Source organism: Paramisgurnus dabryanus, chromosome 15 (assembly GCF_030506205.2).
Source record: "Paramisgurnus dabryanus chromosome 15, PD_genome_1.1, whole genome shotgun sequence".
Classification (NCBI taxonomy): Eukaryota; Metazoa; Chordata; class Actinopteri; order Cypriniformes; family Cobitidae; genus Paramisgurnus; species Paramisgurnus dabryanus.
Genome location: NC_133351.1, coordinates 8041852 through 8064097, shown reverse-complemented (window position 1 = coordinate 8064097; position 22246 = coordinate 8041852). Strand labels below are relative to the sequence as shown.

Genomic DNA, 22246 nt, shown 5'->3' with positions numbered 1-22246 from the left:
AAATATATATTTATATTAAAGAGGACGATTTATGAAAATCTGACTTTTTCCATGTTTAAGTGCTATAATCCCCAGTGCTTCTATCAAATTAGAAAATGTGAAAAGATCAACCCAGTAACTTCGTTTTGGTAAATCATTCTCTGCAAGATTGTAAAAAAAATAAGTCATTGAAATTTGGCTCCCCCTGTGATGTCAGAAGGGGATTATACCGCCCCTTAATCTGCACTATCCAACCACGGCACTGCCATTTAGGGCAGAGATCAGCTCATTTGCATTTTTAAGGACACATCCAAAAAATGGCACATTTTTGCTCACACCTACAAAGTGGCAATTTTAACATGTTATAATAAATTATTGTGTACTCTGGAGATGATGCTTTGAAAACAGGACAGCAACATAGTTGCAAGTCTTAAAATGCAGCCTTTGGATGATGCAGCCTTTGAATTGAGACACAACTACTGGATAGTTGCATAATGCATACAGTTGCACATACTAATATGCTTAGTAAACAGTATATAGTGCACAATATTCAGTATTTGATTCCAAGTCCAGCCTGTGCCTCCTTCAAACTTTCTGCTATAGCGCTCCGATGCTTTAAGGTGACTTCCAAACCTTTTTTCCTTCTGTACACATCTTTCATACAGTAGACAGTTCAGCCTTAACTCCACATAGCTTACTGAATACCAATCTTCACACAAGATCCATGACTATACTGCAAATTTACTCTGTCTTCTGTTTCCTGGTCTGACACTCTTTCTGCCTTTTGCCTGTTCCCCTCTCCTAGTCCCCACCGAAAGGTGCCACTATCCCCTACCGCCCCAAGCCCGCCACCACCCCCGTCATTTTTTCAGGTGGCCAGGTAAGAGCCGACCCGCTGGCGGCGTCTGCAGCCAATCTCAGCCTGTTACTCCAGCACCAGCCACTGCCTGTTAGTCTACTCAGGTTTCTCACATTCTCACTCGCATGACGTCACACCATCCTAACCAGGGGCGCGCTTGTACGGAGGGAGGAGCTTTAGATTGCAAATGAGGTTTTTGGTTGGACCTCAGTGGAGACATAGTTTCAGCAACAATATTTTGACCAAGTGTAGGATTGGCTGAAATGCACATTAAACTGTTAGTGGAAAGGTTAATGACACACTTCAACTTTGCATGGTATCGAAAGTGTCTGTGCGATGGTATTTTTATTCAAGATGCTGCCCACTCAACCATCTCATTTGCAAACTCTTATTGCAAATAAACTCCTCCCTCTCAAGGCAAATATCATATCCTTTTAATATTTTCAAAGCTTGAACCAAGCTAAAGTGAGGAAATACTTTAGCTGTGTTTGTCCACCTGAATTTGCATTAATTTGGGATTCCAATAAAACTTAAAATGTCAAGTTATAAATATTAAACGGATATGCTGACAGACATGATTCACGTTCATCCCCACTCATTTGCTAACCAACACACAATACAATGTGTTTTTAGTTTTTTTATTTAACATTTCTTTCTACAATGGGTGATAATATCCTTTAGCAATGCGCTTGATATTTTTTTAGCAAAACTTTTATGTGATCAACCCAGTCTCACCCCATTTCGTCAATATTTGACGACACTTGACCATTCGTCAATATGTGACGCGGAGGGTATACCTTTCGCGTCATTTTTTGACGAACTGGGGACTTCAATACTATTACGTCCGTTGCATTCTCTTCTCCTATTTTCTTACCAATTTCGCGTCGGTTTAGGGTTAGATTTACATAATGACAAACAAACCTAACTCTAACCCCAACGCCAGGTGACAACTGTTTCTAACCCCAACGCCAGGTGACAACGGTTTAATTTCGCGTACACTGTTTAATTTCGCGTACACGGTTTAATTTTGCGTAATCTAACCCTAAACCGACGCGAAATTGGTAAGAAAATAGGAGAAGAGAATGCAACGGACGTAATAGTATTGAAGTCCCCAGTTCGTCAAAAAATGACGCGAAAGGTATACCCTCCGCGTCACATATTGACGAATGGTCAAGTGTCGTCAAATATTGACGAAATGGGGTGAGACTGGGTTAATGTGATCATGTAGGGGAAATCCAGGCTAAATCTCATTATGTAATTATGAGATTAGGAGCAACAAAGTTTGATTTCACTCATTGATTTTAAAATATTTTTTTGTTGTGGCTTGTAACATCTTGTGATCCATCTTGTGATCCATGACAATAAGTACCAGATAATTAAAATAATAAAAAATATAACCATTTGAAAAAAGCAGAATAAACAATGACTTTGGACACATTGTCACTAGGACGGTGGCTTTTAAAAAGGTCCTAATATTGGTACACATTTGAGGTACCTACATGCAAGTTTTCGGTACAAAGGTGTACTTTTTGAAAAGGTGCCGTAACGCCCCAGTGACAACTTTTGTACATTTTTATACATTTTATTTGATAGTGTACTTGCAATTTTGTAATCACCCACACTGTTACAAAAAATGGTCAAAATATGTAGCCCAGCTGGGGCAGTACACATGAAAATGTTTTATGTGTTTATTTGTTACCAATATTTCCCTTTGAGACTCTAAAGTGCCATTTGGACGGGATTAGTTTTACATAGGGAGGTAAATAAAATTTTATCAGAGATTCTCTATCAGATGCTTCATGTCAGTAATCATTACGGACAAAGTCAGTAAAGATTACGGTGACTTTTATCTTTGTCTCTGTAAAAAGCTCCGGAGATATTACCTCAGGTAATACTAATCCTGTGTGAATAGACCAGCTGTAAATTTACACGTAAATTTTGTAATTTCTTATAATTTTGTGCAGTTTATTCAAATATAGAAACGCTTAAAGAAGCATTCACTTGCGTTCTAGGGGGTGGAACAAGTCAGTGGCAAGTCAGTTCATGCATACCACGACAAAGACAACTGTCAAAATCACTTCTCAGAGCCACCGAACTGTTTCTGAAACTAATGTTCTCCCCAAACCGAAATTGAAAGCAGTGTTTTCTCCTTGGTCCGATTTCAAGTTTTTCTCGTCGGCGTCATGTTGCGTGTTTGCACATGTGATATAGAAAGCAACATAATGTGCTCGTGACAACAAGGGAGGCAATGCGCTGCGTAATCCAGTTACCCCTCCCACTTCTGAATGTTTTACTGAGATTTCTAATCCCGTGCGAATTGACCATCAATATTACATACGTCCTGTGGTAAAATTAACTTCAACTTATTTTTTTTTCAACTTATTTATTTATAAAGCACATTTTTCTGCAACTATGTTGCCCAAAGTGCTGTACACAATTTAAAAAAGAAAGTCATAAACACACTTTATATAGCGCACACTAACTAATCGACGTAAAAACATTAAACCAATAACAAGTACAAGCAATAAAACATTTTAAACACATAATACATTTACAGACTACCCAATAAAAACCAGCAATCACTCCTCTTCAAAGGCCAAACTAAAAAAATAGGTTTTTAGCTGGGATTTAAAGATCACTAATGATGGCGCCTGACGGATGTACATTGGTAGACTATTCCACATTTTGGGGGCTATAACGGAGAATTCCCGATCCCCTTTTGCCTTCTTTTTGGATTTTGGAACAGTCAACATCAACTGGTTTGCAGATCTTAAAGGCCTTGCTTGTGTGTACAACTCTAAGAGGTTAGAAATATATTTAGGGGACATACCGTGTAGTGCTTTAAAAACCATGGTTAAAATTTTAAACTCAATTCGAAACTTAACTGGTAGCCAGTGTAGTGACGATAAAACCGGTGTGAAATTACATTACTCCATCTACCCCCATAAAACTAATCTTGTTCGAAAAGGGCTTCATATGCATTTTTAGCCCTATTCGGACGGGATTCGTTTTATAGGGGGACCTCTGAGAAAACCGTGCTTCTCAGAGGTCCTTTGTGTTTTTAATCTCTTTACGAATTTCGAAATATCTGTGTTTTCTCACAAGCTCCATAAAAATTCCAGAGCAATTTACCCAATTTACCAAACTCAAAAGTCCTCTGAGAAATGTAATCCTGTCCGAATGCAAACGTCCGAAAACGCAGTAAAAAAAAAATAGAGCTGGATTTTTTTTGTACTTTTTTAAGACAAAGTGCTTCCATGCGGCTTTGAAAGCTGCAGGTGTTATTAAATTTTCTTCCATTTTCTCACTCGCGCTTACTTGAGACATTGGCCAAATGGCCGTATATGACAGACAACTGGACAGCAACAACTACAGCAGCAGCGGAGGAGGTCGTTTGACGCACACAGAGGGATTTGACGTGTTTTTCTTGAAATATCGATTGTAGAGTTTGAAATATCGATACGTGAAAAATTATCACGATAGTAAGTTGTATCGATATTTTTGCACGGCCCTATGAACAAACATGTCTTACTAAAAACATTACTTCTGTGCATGTTCAGGCTAAACAAAGGGCACTGATGTATTTAAAGATATGTCAGTGCAAGTTGTTTTCAGTTTGGACAGCTCTTACATTTATTTTAGTCTAGGACTAGTCTAATCCCTGTACGAGAAATCCCCCCAAACTTGTGGGGGACACATTGAAACTCAAACGTTGTTTGGAAAACTAATCCAGTCAGAATATTGCTTTTAAGGTGCTAATAAGTTCTCTTTGTTACCAATCTGTACCTCTAAGGGAACTAATATGAACTCTTTAGGTGCAAAAATTAACTTTTTGAAAGGGTACAGCCCCAGTACCCCTGGGGTACATATTTTGACCATATTTTCTAACTGTGTTATAACGGGTAGTTTTGGAAAATATAATACGGCCTGAAATGCAGTTCAGAACTTTATGGCCTTGCCAAAGGATATTATCTGTTCATCTAATCTAAACCATTCAGATACAGACTTTATAGGTACACTATACACTCTTAAAAATACTGGGTCATTTTCCAACCATCATTCGGTCAAAAAGGGACGAGCCCAGCCCTTTGGGATGTAAATTAACTCATACTGGGTTGTTGTTGGTTCAAATATAAACATTTTCTGGGTTAATCTAACCTAAAGGCTGGACTCCTCTCTTTTTGACCATATGCACACACAAAGACAGGAATCAATATACTGTTATGTGAAAATTGTGTGAAATAACCTCACATATTAAAGCCACTAAATAATACACTCGCTGAATATTATTATATTACTGTTTATGGAGATTATTTTTATAAAATAGACTTCTAGGTTTTATAAGCTTTTAAATCATTTGAAAGTAGGTAAGAGTAAGTGTTCCTCTAAAATATGAATAGATCTTTTAGTGGTTATAAATAAATTACTTGTGTTTGTTGGGCCTTGAAGCCATGTGAAAATGTGTTTGATTTTTCTTCTCTTTTGTTTCATCTTTACAGGCCTACACGATTCAGGGACAATATGCCATTCCACACCCAGATGTGAGTCCCCAGCCAACCCTAACCTTTCCCTCAATACATATTATCATCAGCAGTCTGCATGATTTTGTACTTAACCTCTCTATTAATATTAACCAATAATATTAATATGACGTTTCTGATGTGTAATTTTTGTCACATTACAATCTGAAATTGTTCTCAGCCTTCAACCCTCCAAAATGTAAAACTTCTGAGGACTTGGCCTGTTGGAGCAAATATCATCGCAATCTTTGCGAATTAAATATGAAGCATGACGTGTTCGCCTAATTCAAAATTTGTTCATTGTATACTTTCACGTATCGCAGTTTGAGAACCACTGACCTATTCAAAATTGAAACGCCATTACAATCCTGATGGTTCTTTGATCGAGATAGCAATGCTTTCCTCATCGATAATCTAAATGAATATCTATCGGAGTGAAAGAGAGATGGCGTGTGTCAGTTTTTCATTTAAGATAGGCAGTGATTGATGCTTTGAGACGCTTCGGTTGACACTGCAATAACTCAAGTCGAGGTTGAACGTCTGTTTCTGCTTGCTTTAAACTTAGATTTAGAGTGTTCAGAGGCTTTTAATATGGGAGGTTGAGATGAACGAGGAACGTGCTCGAGGTTTATGTGTCCTCTCAAGGTTGCCCAAGCACTTATGTTCATATTTCTGAAGAATAATACTTCATGTGTAGTTGAGGCATGTGTCAGAGGGAAAAAAAATCTGGTGATAATGTTGCCCATGAATCTGTTAAGACCATTTCATAGCGTGTAGGTTACATAATATCAAAAACAAAGACCCTTGATCTTGAAACAAGCCTGTATGATAAATTGTATCACATGTTATTTAAATGACACTTCTACCAGTAGAAAAAAGCCATATATATATGACCTGTGCTGGCAAAATGTCAGAATAGGCACCATCTAATTTTAAGCTAGAGGCAAAATAAAGTATAAATGTCGATTTTGGTCGAAATTGAGAATTTCGTAAAAATAATAACATTAACCCCTTGTCTAGCGATCCCAATGCTCTTAAATAGTCATTAAATATCTAAAATGATCTTTATTTGTAAATTTTCTGAGAGGTGTATAGTCTGGCCAAAATTATATTAAACCCATGATTTACTCACCCCGTAGCCGTCCGAGATGCATACGTCTATAATTTTTCAAACAAACACATTTTCAGTTATTTTACAAAAAGTTTTAGATCTTTCCGTAAATCAAATGTGAAGTTACGGGGTCCACGTCCTTCAAGTCCAAAAAGTGTGCAAACCATACTTTACAAAATAAATCCAAACGGCTCCACGATGATAAACAAAGTCCTTCTGAGGGTAATCTGTGCGGTGTTGTTGTAGAAATATTCACATTTAAAACTTTATAAACGAAAATAACTAACTTCTGGTAAAGCCACCATCTTAGTCGCGTTTGCATTTAAGATGAGAGTGTACACAGATTTCTTTGGGGAAGGATATATGCATATTTATTGGACTAATGGGAGCTAGACCCCATTACTTTACTGTTAAGCAGCTGGAAGATATAAGACATTTTCTAAAATAACCGAAAATGTGTTTGTCTGAAAAGTGATGGACATGCATCTCGGACAGCTTCTGGATGAGTAGATCATGGGTTTAATATAATTTTTGGTGGAACTATCCCTTTCATGCTTAATCTAATACAAAGATGTGTGTCCATCCACATGGGCATTTTGGTTTCGGTTTGAAAACATGCAGAAAATTAGAAAATAAAGTGCAGGACTTGCTTGATGTTAAAATAGTTATTAAGAGCGATAAGACCTGAAAACGATCTTCCTTGCGCTGACAGATCTGAAGCATGCAGACAGATGTGTGAGCGTGCGTTTTGACAAGGATTCACGCAGACATAATGTCAAACTGTAAGTGAATATTTGGTTAACTGTTGGGAAAAATATCAGGGGCCTCATTTACAAAATGCTGCGTAGAAAACATCCTAAATTCGGTCTCACGATCATTTTTCAAAAGTGCGTATGTGTATTCATAAAACGAACGTGAGCACAAAACGCGCGAATAGATGTTAAATCTATAAATCGCAAATTATCTTGAAATTGTGCGTACCTAAATAGTTTCAAATCATCGCATTTAAACAATGCCTATTCAATATCATTGACATATAAAAATCACCTGTCAATGTTTAAATGCTTTACGAGCAGCAAGAAAGACTTACAGTGCTGTGCAAAATTGTTTTAGAAGTTTTAATGTCCATCCATGTTTATTTTTCAATCTATTTTATTAAGATACAAACAGAAAATACAGGAAATATGTACACACACACAAAAAAACTAAATGTTTCTTCGTGCATCAGTCAGTATTTAGTGTGACCTCTCTTGGCACTAAACACATCTTGAGCATTTTTGAAGAGACTGAAGTCATTCAATTAGAATTAGAAATTAGGATTTCATTTCATTTAGGTTTAAGAGATCCGGCAGCTGCATGTCCTGTATTTTCTGGTTTTATTTTAATAAAGAACCTGAGAAATAATTACATATGTTCACTATACAATTGCAAAAACAACTAATCTAATTATGGCACAGTGGCCTAAGATTTTTGCACAGTACTGTACTGTATATTTCCAAAAGCCTGCAACATTAAGAGACAAGCAAAAGTGCGTACGTCTGCACAGACCCGGATGTGGCGCTAAGCACTTTTCCACGTCAAAGACAGTTTTCATAAATATGGACTTTGCTGTGGATATCTGTGCATACGCACTCTTTATAAATGAGGCCCCAGATGTGAAACATTATATTAGATTTTTGCATTACAGTAGATATTAAAGCTGTCTGTGTCAATGTCAATCAAACAATAAAAGAAAGAAAAAAGTTGAATGTATATTTTTCCTATAGCATTGTTTTTGACTTTGTTTTACCAGTGATTTTAAGGTATGAATGCGCTGATTTCGCTTTTGAACCTTAAAAATCTTTAACTCTATTGTTCTCAAAACTTTAAACAGGTGTACAGTAGCTCTGTCTTTCTTGTCCAATTTCAACAAACCATACATCGTTTTGAAGTTTTATTTAATAGAGAATGTCAAAATATATATAACTTAATATAAAACTAACAAATTTGCTAATTCCAACTTATTTTGCCAGCACATGTCACATATATATGTGTGTTCTTTACATTATGTAGGATGATTTTATGTAGTAATTCACAGAAAATGACTTTAGCTTGGTTTTCACAGACTGGATCACATATTATAACAATATGAGGTTATAGGCCCAAGTCAGGCCAAGTCCTACTAAAGTTTCTATATCTTGAGCTTTCTATTGCTCTTCTTCCACCACAGTGTGTCATGGCTTCTTATCCTCAATGTATCTTTGCTCTAGTGTAGTTTCTTGATTTCTTGGTGTGACCTGTCTTATAATAATAAACTCTTAGCTCTACTGTCCCTCCAAACCCTCAGCAGTTGACCAAGCTCCACCAGTTGGCTATGCAGCAAACCCCCTTTACTCCCCTCGGACAGACCACCCCTGCTTTCCCTGGTACGTACCCACGAGCCCTTTTCAAAATTCCTTCTCTTTGTACCTGTAGAGACGCTCTCTTTGTCTTTCTATTTCTTCTTTCCTTCTCGATCCATGTCGAACATCATGACATGCCCGTGGTGGTTGCTCTTGCCATTGTGGCATTTTTAGTTTGCGTACGTTTTTTGTTTTTGTTTGTTGTTTAGGCATTTAGAGGTTGTTTGCTTAAATCATTTGCAACCCACTATTTTATATATAATTTTTGGTGTTTTAAAAAAAAAAAATTAATATGAAAATAATGTTACACTAACCAACAATGGTTTTTACAACTCCTTTGTACTTACATAATCTTATAATGTTCAGTCGTAGATATAATAGTGACATTTTCTTATGCAACATTGTCAAGTACATTTTTGTACTCAAAAAGGAATTACAAATAACTTAAAATGTGTTCTTACCTGCCCTTCAGAAACTACAAGAGAAGCATATCAGCGTTTACATTTTACATAACACAGCAAGACATTAATAATGTGTGATACACTCGGTTCGACCTAGCCAACCAAAATGCCTGTGTGCCTTGCTACTGTATTCACGCATAGTATATCAAACATTTGTTTAATAAATAATATATGCACCAAACCAAGGACACTGGAAAGTTTGTAGATGACAAGATGGTAGAGACGCTAGAGATATTTACACTAGTTTGAGGTGAAACGGCCTCCATAGAAATGCTCTCTTTAGAGATTATAGCTGTGTTTCCATTACTCTTCAAATTGCGCAAGTAGCGAATTGCAAATGCGCCCAGTGGCAACTCCCAAATATTTCAAAAACGTTTTTTTACGCTCTGGTAAGATGGTTTTTCAGGCAATTCCAAAAAGGAGCATATAACAAAATAGTTTTGGTATTAACAGGTCACCTGACGTGCGTAAAAGTCCTCATTCTTTAAAAATGGCGCGGTATGTTTGGTTTGAGGACAAGACAGAAGAGATATTTTCGACTTCATGTGGCGTCACAAGAACAGGCTCGGCACCGCATGAACACACCCATCGGCACGGTTTTTGGAATGACTTATCGCAAGACATAATTTTTAGTCGCATAACATCGGTTAATGAAAATGCTGTCAATTCGCAATCGTTTTTTTGTCAATATTTAGGAAATAACGCAAACGTTTTGTGCAAATCTTAACCCTTTTTTCGCCGCCATTGTAAAGTTATCTCGTCATTTAAGAGAAAGCACTTACCTGCCAATGATGAGTATTTCCGGCATTCCACAATACTGCTATTATCCACTAGGTGGTGCAACTTATAAAACCCAGAGTATCGCCCTAATCGTCCGTGTATGTTCTGAGGATCACTCTGAATCTGATCTCTAACAAAATTATCTTAGCTTTTTGTTCAACATTTGTGTGAAGAAACCTACCCATATTTGAGAGGTGATAAAAAGAGAACTAATGATGATAGGATGAAACATTTTTTGTTTGAAAGCAGAGGTTCTGTTCTTTTATTTTATATATTGTATGTTTATATATTTAAAAAAGAACATTTTCTGGAAGGCATTAAACTTTTGTGAAAATTATGAAAAATGCCTATGCTGCCTGGCAACTTTTTTTTAAATCGCTGGCGGCGAAAGAGTTAATGGAAACGCAGCTTATGTTGAGTTTCTGGACATTATTCATTAGGGCACTGTTTGTCCAAAGTCTACTTTAAAAGCCATATTTAAAGTCCATACTGGCCCCATGTTGTTTTAGTTGGTCTAATGCTGATCCACCCATGCAGTTTACTGTATCCACAAACTACGTTATCAAAGTTAGTTGGCTAAGCAGTCTTTATCATGGCTAGTCAACTCCGGTTCTGAAGGGCCTGTGTCCTACAGGGTTTAATCAAAACCCCCTTCATGTTATTTACGGATAATCCTGTATTCTACAATTAGCTTTTGCAGCTAAACCCTCCAGGACCGGAATTGATTAGCCCTGGTCTATGTGTTTAAATTAGTCATAGTTTTGTACAGTAGTGTTGTTTCTAGGCTGTGTCCCGACCTTCCCTCTGCTCTCTGATCCAGGTTTGGATGCCAGTCCCCCGGCCAGTACTCATGAACTCACCATTCCAAATGATGTGAGTAAACAACTTTATATTCCAGTCTGAGTCTGATTTATCTTATTTAACTTCTCAAGTAATCTTGTTTGAAGTGATAATTAAAATAAAGTTGCAATCTGTAACTTTTGACTCTCTATCGCCATCTCAGTTTGAAACATGAAATCACAGGTTACTTCATGCACTTATCTTTACGTCAATTAAAAATCAGCTGAAATCTCCCACAAAGTCTCACACCAAATGCAACCGGATATCTAAAAAACATCACCCTAGCAGGAGTTTTCAAAAGTAGTAATAAGTAAGCTTACCATGTTAAAACTGTGGGGAGTTTATGTATTTGCATAATATCTGATATTTGTTGATTTTTATTTTAAAAAGAGATATGGATTGCAGCTTTATTCGTGTTAGGATTACATCAAAATTCTTTTTGCGTGTCAACAAGGGTTAATTAGTTTGTAAAAAAAAATCAAGTACACTTTTGATACTACTTGGACTTTAATATTGTAAATATTATGAATGAATAATGCTATATATCTGTGTCTCAAATAAACAAACCTTTGTTCTTTCTTCCCAGCTAATAGGCTGTATAATCGGGCGCCAGGGAACCAAAATCAACGAGATCCGTCAGATGTCTGGAGCCCAGATCAAAATCGCTAATGCCATGGAAGGGTCATCAGAGCGCCAGATCACCATTACAGGAACCCCTGCCAACATCAGCCTTGCCCAGTACCTCATCAACGCAAGGTAGGCCCAATTTTTACACCAACGGTTGGGTTTGAACTTATGTAATCCAGCCATGGGTTGATACAATTTAGCATTTTCAGAGTGTACGGTAACATTGTAACAACATTGAATAGAATCTGCCACCATCAATAGATCACCAGCCTTGCTTGCTGATTTCATTGTTGCCATATCCACCTTCTGCTAGATATTATCACCACTTCAGCCCTCGCTCAGTATTTAATATTTTGATTATTTTTTTTCTGTCATGTTTAAAATCTTCTAAACAAAACTTAGTGGTGCTTTATAAGATTTTTTTATATTGTATAGATCAGGGATGCCCAAACTCGGTCCTGGAGGGCCCTGCAGAGTTTAGCTCCGAATTGCCTCTGCACACCTGCCTGGAAGTTTCTAGTAGGTTTATTAAAACCTTAATTAGTTGATTCAGGTGTATTTATAAGAGTTGGAGCTAAACTCTGCAGGACACCGGCCTTCCAGGACCGAGTTTGGGCACCCCTGGAATAGACAAATCACAATTTTATTATTTACTTCTACAAAATCATTGTACTGTATTTTTTTTTTTTAAAGTGTTTGGAGTATCAGTAATGTAGAGCATCAGTTTGTTTAATGTCAAAGGATTACTCCACTTTTATTAAAAAATCTCGATAATTTACTCACCCCCATGTCATCCAAACTGAATATGTCTTTCTATGTTCAGTCGAGAAGAAATTTAGTTTTTTGAGGAAAACATTACAGGATTTTTCTCCATATAGTGGACCTTTAAAAGCAGTTTACAGTTTCAATGCAGTTTAAAATTGCAATTTCAAAGGGCTTTAAACAATCCCAACCGATGCATAAGAATCTTATCTACCATAACAATTGTCATATTCACATTAAAAAATATGTAATGTTAAATCACAACTTCTCGCCTTGCACTACCGTATGACGTGCCAGCGCAGCCTTACGCTTTAAGTAATCATGGCGAAATGTCAATGTCATGTTACATATGTGAAACGCACACTTGTGGAGCATTTAAACAATGACACAAAGACATTAATTTGTATCCTTTCACATACAATAACATCGGAACTGTCCTTTTCTCCACAGTTGTAAACATTGGTGACTTTTTGATGTGACTACGTAATATGTAGGGTCACGCTGGTGCCAGTGTCCCGATATGGCGCTGACATCTTGGGTCTTGAGTCTGCACAGTAGCGATTTCGGGACCATGCGCAATAGTGAAATCAAAACTCTCGCAGAATGCGCATATAACACGATATCACAGCTGTCAATCATGACGTGACACCACCGTTTTTATATCATTAAATAACTAACTAAACACAAACTTATTTTAAAAACAAACATTTGAATTTACATCAGTGTGATAAAAACTACAATAAATGACAGAAACCAGGTTCAGAAAAAGATAATTGAAGTGTAATTAATTTTTTTAGTTGGTCTCAAGTCCCATTGAATAACATGGGGAGGCGGGGTTTATGACCTATACTGGGACCAGTCACTGGGGGGCGATCGAGACGTTTTGGCTTCACTTTTCAGAGCTTGTGCGGCACGCTTGTCTCAGTACAATAACGTCGGAACAGTCCTCTTTCCCCACAGTTGTAAACATCAGAGCGTATCCTTTCTATGTGATTACGTAATATGTAAGATCACGCTGGCACATCACACGGCTAGTGCAAGTAAAAGTGACGCCCCATTCAGACAGCCAGCGACCAGCAGTAGCAGAGCGACGCGATCTCATTCATTTCAATGGAAACCGGGTGACTTCCGGCGACACGAGCGCAAGTGACCATTGGCGACCGTATGGGCGTGTCCAGCGACGCGAGAAAGTTAAGAAAAGTTTAACTTAATGCAAATGTCGAGTGAATTTCGGGAGGGACTACCAATGAGAACAAAGTAGTGGAGTTCACGTCATCCTTCTCTCGTCAGTTACTGGCGTGGATGGTACTCATTTGTTTATAACAAGCAGATTTAGAAACGCCTCATTGAAAGAGACGGGCGACACACAGCGATAACGTCGCTGGCTGTCTGAACGAGGGGTAAAGGTAAAAGTACTTTTTTTGCGAAAATAACAATCGTTTTGCTAGATAAGACTTTTTTGCCTCAGTTGGGATCGTTTAGAGCCCTTTGAAACTGCAATGAAACCGTAAACTGTAAAGATCCACTATATGGAGAAAAATCCTGGAAAGTTTTCCTCAAAAAACTTAATTTCTTCTCGACTGAACAAAGAAAAACAAAAATCTTTGATGACATTGGTGTGAGGAAATTATCTCAGTTTTTTTTAAATGGAGTATTATTTTAAGGACTACACTCTTAAAGGGACAGTCCCCTTTTTGAAAATATGCTAATTTTCCAGCTCCACTGGAGTTAAACATTTGATTTTTACCATTTTGGAATCCATTCAGCCGATCTCCAGGTCTGGCGGTACCACTTTTAGCATAGTTTAGCATAATCCATTGATCTGATTAGACCATTAGCATTGCGCTAAAAAATAACCAAAGAGTTTTGATATTTTTCCTATTTAAAACTTCACTCTTCTGTAGTTACATCGGCCTACTAATCATCCCTCATACTAATTGGCTATATCACTCTGTCTCCTCTCCACTAATAAGCTGGTGTGTGGTGGGCGTTCTGGCGCAATATGGCTGCGTCGCATCATCCAGGTGGATGCTGCACATTGGTGGTGGTTGAGGAGATTCCCCCATTCATATGTAAAGCGCTTTGAGCACTGGAACACTGTAACTAATTATTATTATTAATTATTATTATTATTACTAAGACTGACGGAAAATTAAAACATGCGATTTTTCTACAGATATGATTAGGAACTATACTCTCATTTAGTAGTGCAACGGATCGCAGTTGATCCGTGATCCGTACGGATCACGACCCACGGTTCGGCTCGCATGTGATTCGCGGATTAATACGCAAATTTAAATAGGGAAAGTTTATCATTTGTAAGTGTTATAAAGGTTTGCAAATGTTAACATTCAAGTGATTTTAAACAGTTTAACTGCAAAACGGCGCTAAAGTGATCAGTTTACTTTACGCATGCGGTTGAATGCGTCCGGTCCAGCTCGAGTCAGACATCATCCTTCAAAGATCAGAACTCTTGATGTTTAAATTTCAGAGAGTTGCGCTACTCTCTCTAATACTGTAGTGTATTAAAATACATTTGGCTAATAGAGCAATGAAAAACAACGTAACGTTTTTATGTGGGACAACTGTAATGCTGCGCCGTCTGTAATTCACCCTTTGTCTGTGTCTGTGCGCTCGTTTAAGGGGACTCGGTAGTGCACAAACGGAGAGATGCAGTCTGTGCATATTTGGTCTTAAAGAGACAGTAAGCTCAATTGACCTACTTAAGTCTGTGTCATTAATGTTAATCAAAGAACCCAAGACAAAGAGAAAATCACTTCTGAAGCTTTAAAAAAATAATAATTACATTTAATTAATACAATAAATGCAGTGTTATTATTCATTTGATTTCTGTAACTAATGATTTTAGACCTTACTTAATGTGCAACCTTGTTCTTTTTATAAATGTTTGTAATTTCTTGATTTGTTATTAGAATTTTCCCATACTTTTTTTTGCTGATCTGAAAAATGATCCGATCCGTGCCTCAAAATCCGTAATGTGATCTGAACCGTGAGTTTTGTGATCCGTTGCACCCCTACTCTCATTCCGGCATAATATTCAAGAACTTTGGTGCCGTAACACGGCTGCAGGAGGCGCAATGATATTACGGACACTGCGTAGTATCATTGCGCCTTTAAATAGGAAAAATATCAAAACTCTTTGGTCATTTTTGAGCGCGATGCTAATGGTTTTATCAGATTCAATGGATTATGCTAAGCTATGCTAAAAGTGGTACTGCCAGACCCGTAAATCGGCTGAGTGGATTCCAAAACGGTAAAAATCAAATGTTTAATTCAAAGGGAGTTCGAACATTAGCATCTTTTCAAAAATAGTGGAGTGTCCCTTTAAGAAATGCTGGATTGTTTGGGTAAAATATGGACAAATTTAACCACTGGTTTACAGTAACATAGAAAATGTTCATGTAACTATGGGTTGAAACAACTCAAAAAAACTCAATGGTTGGGTTTCTGCATATTTTACCCATCCATAAAGTTAAAACAACCCAACATTTTTAGTTTAGCAGAACTGTAGAAGTGTTCCTGTAGCTCAATTGGTACATCACGGTGCCAATTGGTAGTAATTGGTAGTAACAGTTTTAGGGATGCACCAAAATGAAAATTCTTGGCCAAAACCAAAAACCGAAAATAAGGAAACCAAGGGTGAAAAACCGAAACACTGAAATAAATTATTATGCCAATTATTAGTACAAATGCATTTATGGCTATCACTGTGTACTAACTTTACTAGGGGTGTGTGACAGATCACAAAACTCACGGTTCAGATCACATTACAGTTTTTGAGGCACGGATCGGATTATTTTTCAGATCAGCAAAAAGGGGGTGGGGAAAATCTAATAACAAATAAAGAAATCAAACATTTATAAAAAAAGAAGCTGCACATTAATAAGGGCTAACATTAGCATTAGGTACAGAAATCGAATTAAATGAGTCATAACACTGTCTTTATTGTATAAATTAAATATATTATTATTTTTAGAGCTATTTGTCTCTTTGTTAGACTTAAGTAGGTTAATTGAGGTTACTGTTTCTTTAAATAAGCAGAGACTGGTTTATGACTGTAATCTATACATACACTTAAGACATAAACAAATGTTTTTATTAGAAAAAGAATACTGTGGAGATCATTTTGTTTATATGTGCCCTGTCAATAACAGAAAGATTTTACGTTCGCTTGTTTGCGTCTCACTCGTGTGTGCACTATTGAGGGCACTTAAACGCGCGCGCACACAGAGAACGAAGGCGAATCCCAAACAGCGCAGCATAAAAATGTTACGTTGTTTTTCATTGCTTTATTCGGCACATGTATGTTAATGGACTATACAGTATGAGACACATTTGCGCGACTCTCTCTAAAGTTTACACATCAAGAGTTCTGATCTTTGAAGGGCGTACTCACTGTGATGATCACGTCTGGACCGGACACAACCGCATGTGACTCTGTGCGTAGCATACTTTAGCGCCTTTTTGCGGTTAAATACATCCACGCCGCATACATGTTGCTTCAGACAAGCACGTGCAGGTCGCGGTTTCTGTTTGCGTCATCACAACATTTCGGCCGTTTTGTTTCGGTGATAAAAGTCTTTCGACCGAAAACCGAAAATGCTCCTGTGGGCCATTTTCGGACGAAAATTTTCGGTGGCCGAATATTCGGTGCATCCCTAAACAGTATGGTAGTAATGCAAAAACCAGTGATTCCCTGCAAACACAAATTCCTCTGTCAAATGCATAATGTAAATGTAATGCAAGCGGCTGGGGCGATACTAATGTATATTGCTTCCCTACGGTTCTGATGGCAGGTTCAGAGATGTGGCAGCCATGTGGACTGACCCCTCATCAATGACTACATCTTGAAGCCCCAAACTGCTGATTCCCAATAAAGCTTACATACAGTGTTCCCCTAAACCCCATGGTCAAATTCATTAGTAGATACACTCATGTACTGTAGGCAGACTACTGAAAAGTAAAAAAAACAATGAAACATGAAAACAGTAGTATGATTTGTTTATGTTATGCAGTGTTTTACAGTAGTGCTAGTGTTTCAGCATGCTGAATGCTTGGATCTTGTCGTATACCCATTTCAATTTGTCAGATTAGTTCAGTATGGTTGCCAAGTCTTGTAGTTTTGTCAGAAAAGCTTAAGAATTGCATCTCTAATTGCTTTTTAGCAATGCTGTTGGCAAGTGATGTGATGCAAATTTGTGAAGATGTTGATAAACTGAGGAATGGCTCAAAAATGATTTCACATTCGAGATGAATTTGATTGATTTCATCTCAGAAGGAATGCGTTTTACTAAACATGGAGAGCAAGTTATCGTTCCTTTACAGAAGTGTGAAATGCTTTCTGAATTATTTTTACGTTATCTATTTTTTTCTATCTTTTCCCTCCCCTTTTCCTTCTTCTCCGGACTGTTCTAGGCTGACGTCTGAGGTCACTGGAATGGGCACTCTCTAATTTCTACCCATGATCCTTCACTGCATCACATGACCCTTGAGCCAATGGCATTGCACCTATAGTTTTTCTCTCTGTATTCAGCTGTCATGTATTTGAAGTCATTTTGACACCTTTATATTCTATAATGTGCACATATTTAAGATGTCACTCCTACTGAACTTCTGTTGTGATCCTGACTATCCCTATTTATAAATTGCAACCTGTTTATTTTGAAGTTAACTTTTTTGGTTCTCTAGTACCTCATGTCACTTACTGGTGTATTGGTTTCCCATTGCTTTACTGTGATGTCATCATTTTCCTTCCATATTTTATGTTATGTCTGCACTGAGATACTCTGAAACACAGGGCTCTGTTTACTATTTACTCCACCTTACAACAGTGCATCTCATACATACTGATGGAATTGGACTCTTTGCATATATGCCTGTACGTATTTTTCATTTTGGCACGTTGAGTAACTCCGAATCCATTATTAGACTCTTGTATTCACTTTTAAATTTCAAAACGGGGGCTACAAAATAACCCATGCACTATTTGAGGAAATGGTTTTAGCTTTTCTGCATGCTTACAATCTTGAGTTTATCGAGTGATTAAATATGGTACATTACAGCATCATTATTTATTACAAATATTTTATATTACTTCAGTTATGGAAAAATTTAAAGTCCTTTTTTTGAATACAGATGTGAATACAGATGAGCTAATAATGAAATTCACCTCATGCTTTAATCTCCCGCACTTCATTTTGTTTTCCATATTGCTCTCCAATATCTCTTTAAAATATATCGGATATTTGGAAATCGAACGCTAAAGAGAGTATCGAGCTCTGAATACATCAACACACAAATTTTACACAGAGGACGAGGGCATTTCTGCTACGGTACATCAGAGCACTTTGCTATTGTCTGCAGGTCACCTCATCAATAATAATAATAATAATAATTTAGGATCATTAGTATTTATGATTCTGGAATGTTTATGTGTTGAAACTGTTGTTGTGATGGCAGGTCAAGCGATGCTTAAATATGATTGTTTCTACTTAACAGTTTCAAGTAAGGCCACCATGGCTTACCTGCTGATCTTAAAGTTGTAAGCGATCAGCACTATGATTTGTGCTCTTAGATGCAAATCCTTTAGTAACTAACTCTCTATGTGTTGCATGTCATGGTTAATTTATAATACAGCTTGCAAACACCTTAAACATGCACACAGTTACTCTTACCTGTCATATACTTTGTTTTTACCTATGGCCACCTTTTGAACATAATTTTTTACATTTTGCCGATGATAATGTGATGGTTGTTGTAAGGTGAAGTAAGTCATGCAACATGCTGGCTATAACAACAGTGGCTTAGTTAAGTGGGGGGGTAGTTTGTGGGCGGAGCTACCTGTGTATCTGAAAATGCTTGATGGGAGGGTCTTTGATAGATTATTGTTTTGTGCCGCAGAACCAACCTGATCTGACGAGAATTCGTACATATTTTATGAGTCGGCTAATTTGTATAAATTTGTTTGAAGTAAATCGGTACAATTATTTGAAAAAAAAACTATAAACCCAACATCACGGGAACGAAAGCAAATGATACAAAAATGTATGAATTTGGTAGTACAGTAGCCATTTCGTAAAATATGTACAATTTACTGAGAGATTGTGTCGTAGATCTCATCTCCCATCAAAATTGTCAGTGTAATCTATACTTATTGAAGCCCTTTGATTAAGCTGTGGATGTTTTGCACAAGCAGTGGTTGCGTTTGTGTTTACCATTTACCCTAATCTGAATTTACCTCAATCTAAATTTACCTTAATCTGAATTTACCTTAATCTGAAGTTGCTTTAATCTGAATTTACTTTAGGCTGAATTTACCTTAATCCGAATTTACCTAAATCTGAATTTACTTTAACCTGAATTTACTTTAATCTGAATTTACCTTAATCTGAATTTATCTTAATCTGAATTTACCTTAATCTGAATTTACTTTAGGCTGAATTTACCTTAATCTGAATTTGCTTTAATCTGAATTTACTTTAGGATGAATTTACCTTAATCTGAATTTATTTTAATCTGAATTTACCTTAATCTAAATTGACCTTAATCTGAATTGACCTTAATCCGAATTTACCTAAATCTGAATTTACCTTAATCTGAATTTACTTTAATCTGAATTTAACTTAATCTGAATTTACCCAAATCTGAATTTACCCAAATCTGAATTTATCTTAACCTGAATTTACCTTAATCTGAATTTACCTTAATCTGAATTTACCTTAATCTGAATTTACCACTGAATCTGAATTTATTCAAACAAATGTGGAATTAAGGCTGAAAGTTGAATGTAACTGCTTCAACATGTTATTCATCATATAACAGACAATGCTACTCTTTTTTTACATTTCTTAATATTCCAAATGCATGCTGTAACATGAGAAATATTTTATTTCCTGATCTCGGAACAGAAAATGCATTCACATTGATATCATCGGGTACAATGGCATGTTTGCAAAGCATTAAAGCTATACAGAAATATTCTATATTTATATATTAAACGTTTAGTATTTCGTAACGACGAATCAAAGATATGCACCCAAGGGTTAATCTCCATCAAAGGCATAATCTGAATATAATCTGATTTATTTCTAATCTACTGTAGGGTTTATTTTGAGCTACCGTATGAGCACAGAACTTTTGTAATGTTGAAATTCAACTCACAAGGTCAAGTATGCATACGGTCATGTTAAGCTAACCACAGGTATGACCAAAATGTCATATAGTGACTCATTCATTGGGAATTATTTAACATGTTTTGTGGTTGCTTTAGATTAAGAATTACGTTAGCATATGTTTTGCACTGCTTCAAAATGTAATATTGTATGTGTCAGTGGTTTAGGCTCGGTTATAGATTAAGTTAGATTGTACGTTCACACAAGGCGATGTCTTGTGATACTTATGGAATGTTTTATTTGATGTTACGTTTAGTCCATAATGTGGTGTACTTTAGATTTACGCTGTACAGAAACATAATAATATTAGTCAACAGCATGCGTAACTGTTACATTTCTGCGTAGTGGAATGCATTACTATGGGAGGCTTTTATTTTTCATCACTATTATTTACTATTTATTATTGTTATACTATTTTGTCATTTATTTTACAAATGCAATAATATAAATGTGTGTGTGGAATTGCAGTGATACTGTATGTTGTAAATGATTTGGTGGAAAACACGGTAAGTCATTTCAAGCTACTTTTATAGTTTTGTCATATTTAATCTTCAACTGGCTTCATGATATCTCATGATAATCGTTCTCATCTAAATCATGTGCTTGATTTGTACTCATAACACACAAATACACACTTTGTATGCATTAAAAATCATTGTATTCATTTTGTTGGTCATGCAATTTTCAATTGTACTAGAGCAGCAAAAAAAGAAAATCCCTCGATCTGTCTGTGCTTCTGTAAATGATTCGGTTTGAAAATGTAACAGAGTAATTATTTTATGTTGAACAATTTGCTGCTTGCAGCTCTCTATAATAGATTTAAAGTATTGCTGAGGCTAGGTTAACTTTGAAATGTTTTGTAAAAAGATGAGAATAAAGTTTGTTTTTCCCTTGAATTGTTTGTGCTCTTTCTTTATCTAGGGCTACCCACAGGCCTGTGTTGTTGTATGAGAGATGACATGAAGTGGTTTTTGATGAAAAATAAAATAAAGTTTGCTTTGAAAAAGCTGAATTTGAAGAAAGAACACATAGTAAAACTGTAAACAAAACCTAAAACAGATTTTAGATAACTAAGGTAGCCGTTTCTGGGATGGTATGTGTAGATTTATTAGCAATTTTTGCATTCTTTAGGTACAAATGTGTACTTTTTGAAAGGGTACTGCCCCAGTGACAGACTTTTTTGAAGGTGAATATGACTTTAGTAAGTGTGTATAATCATTATTTAAAATGCAATCTACAAGAGTGACATGTTTATTGTTGTAATTTGTGACCCTGTCTGTGAAATCCGGGTCTCATAATCGAATTGGCTTACTAAAAAATCATTTCAATCGTTGACATGACCTTACTCAGTTAATATTCAAGATATCAAGGTTATATTTTTACAGAATGTTCTTTACACTAATATGATTTTATTTAAAACCGCAAATCACAGAAAAGATGACTTTAGCTGGGTTTGCAGGCTGGATACCATACTGATAAGAATTTTTACATTCGACATGCACCCTTTTCAATACATAAAGGTGTGAAGGTTAAACAAATTCCATGTAAAATACAATAGAGGTGGCACATATTGCATTTTACACTATCACAAAAGTGTCCAAAGCTGGGGCGGTACACTCAACTTATGTTTAAGTAAAAAATACAATTGTTACCAATTAAAAGTAATTTTCTAAGTTGTTCCAACTTTTCCCTTTTTACATTGTACCCTTTAAAAAGGTCATAACAGGTACGAAT

At 36.5% G+C, this 22246-nt stretch overlaps 1 protein-coding gene across 9 annotated transcripts in view; it reads left to right on the top strand.

The window, feature by feature from the left end:
* pcbp3 (poly(rC) binding protein 3) overlaps positions 1-21408 on the top strand; it is an 83239-nt gene extending 61831 nt beyond the window's left edge. Inside the window, exons 12-17 of one of the 9 annotated variants that reach the window (XM_065252189.2) lie at positions 785-928; positions 5338-5379; positions 8799-8874; positions 10912-10964; positions 11518-11687; positions 17138-21408. In XM_065252189.2, coding sequence (XP_065108261.1) covers positions 785-928; positions 5338-5379; positions 8799-8874; positions 10912-10964; positions 11518-11687; positions 17138-17192 — 540 coding nt within the window. In that variant the 3' untranslated portion in view covers positions 17193-21408. Of the gene's footprint in view, positions 1-784; positions 929-5337; positions 5380-8770; positions 8875-10911; positions 10965-11517; positions 11688-17137 lie in introns of those variants that run through there. The other 8 variants (XM_065252193.2, XM_065252191.2, XM_065252190.2 and 5 more) reach the window with 8 other exon arrangements.
* Positions 21409-22246: the final 838 nt, after the last annotated feature.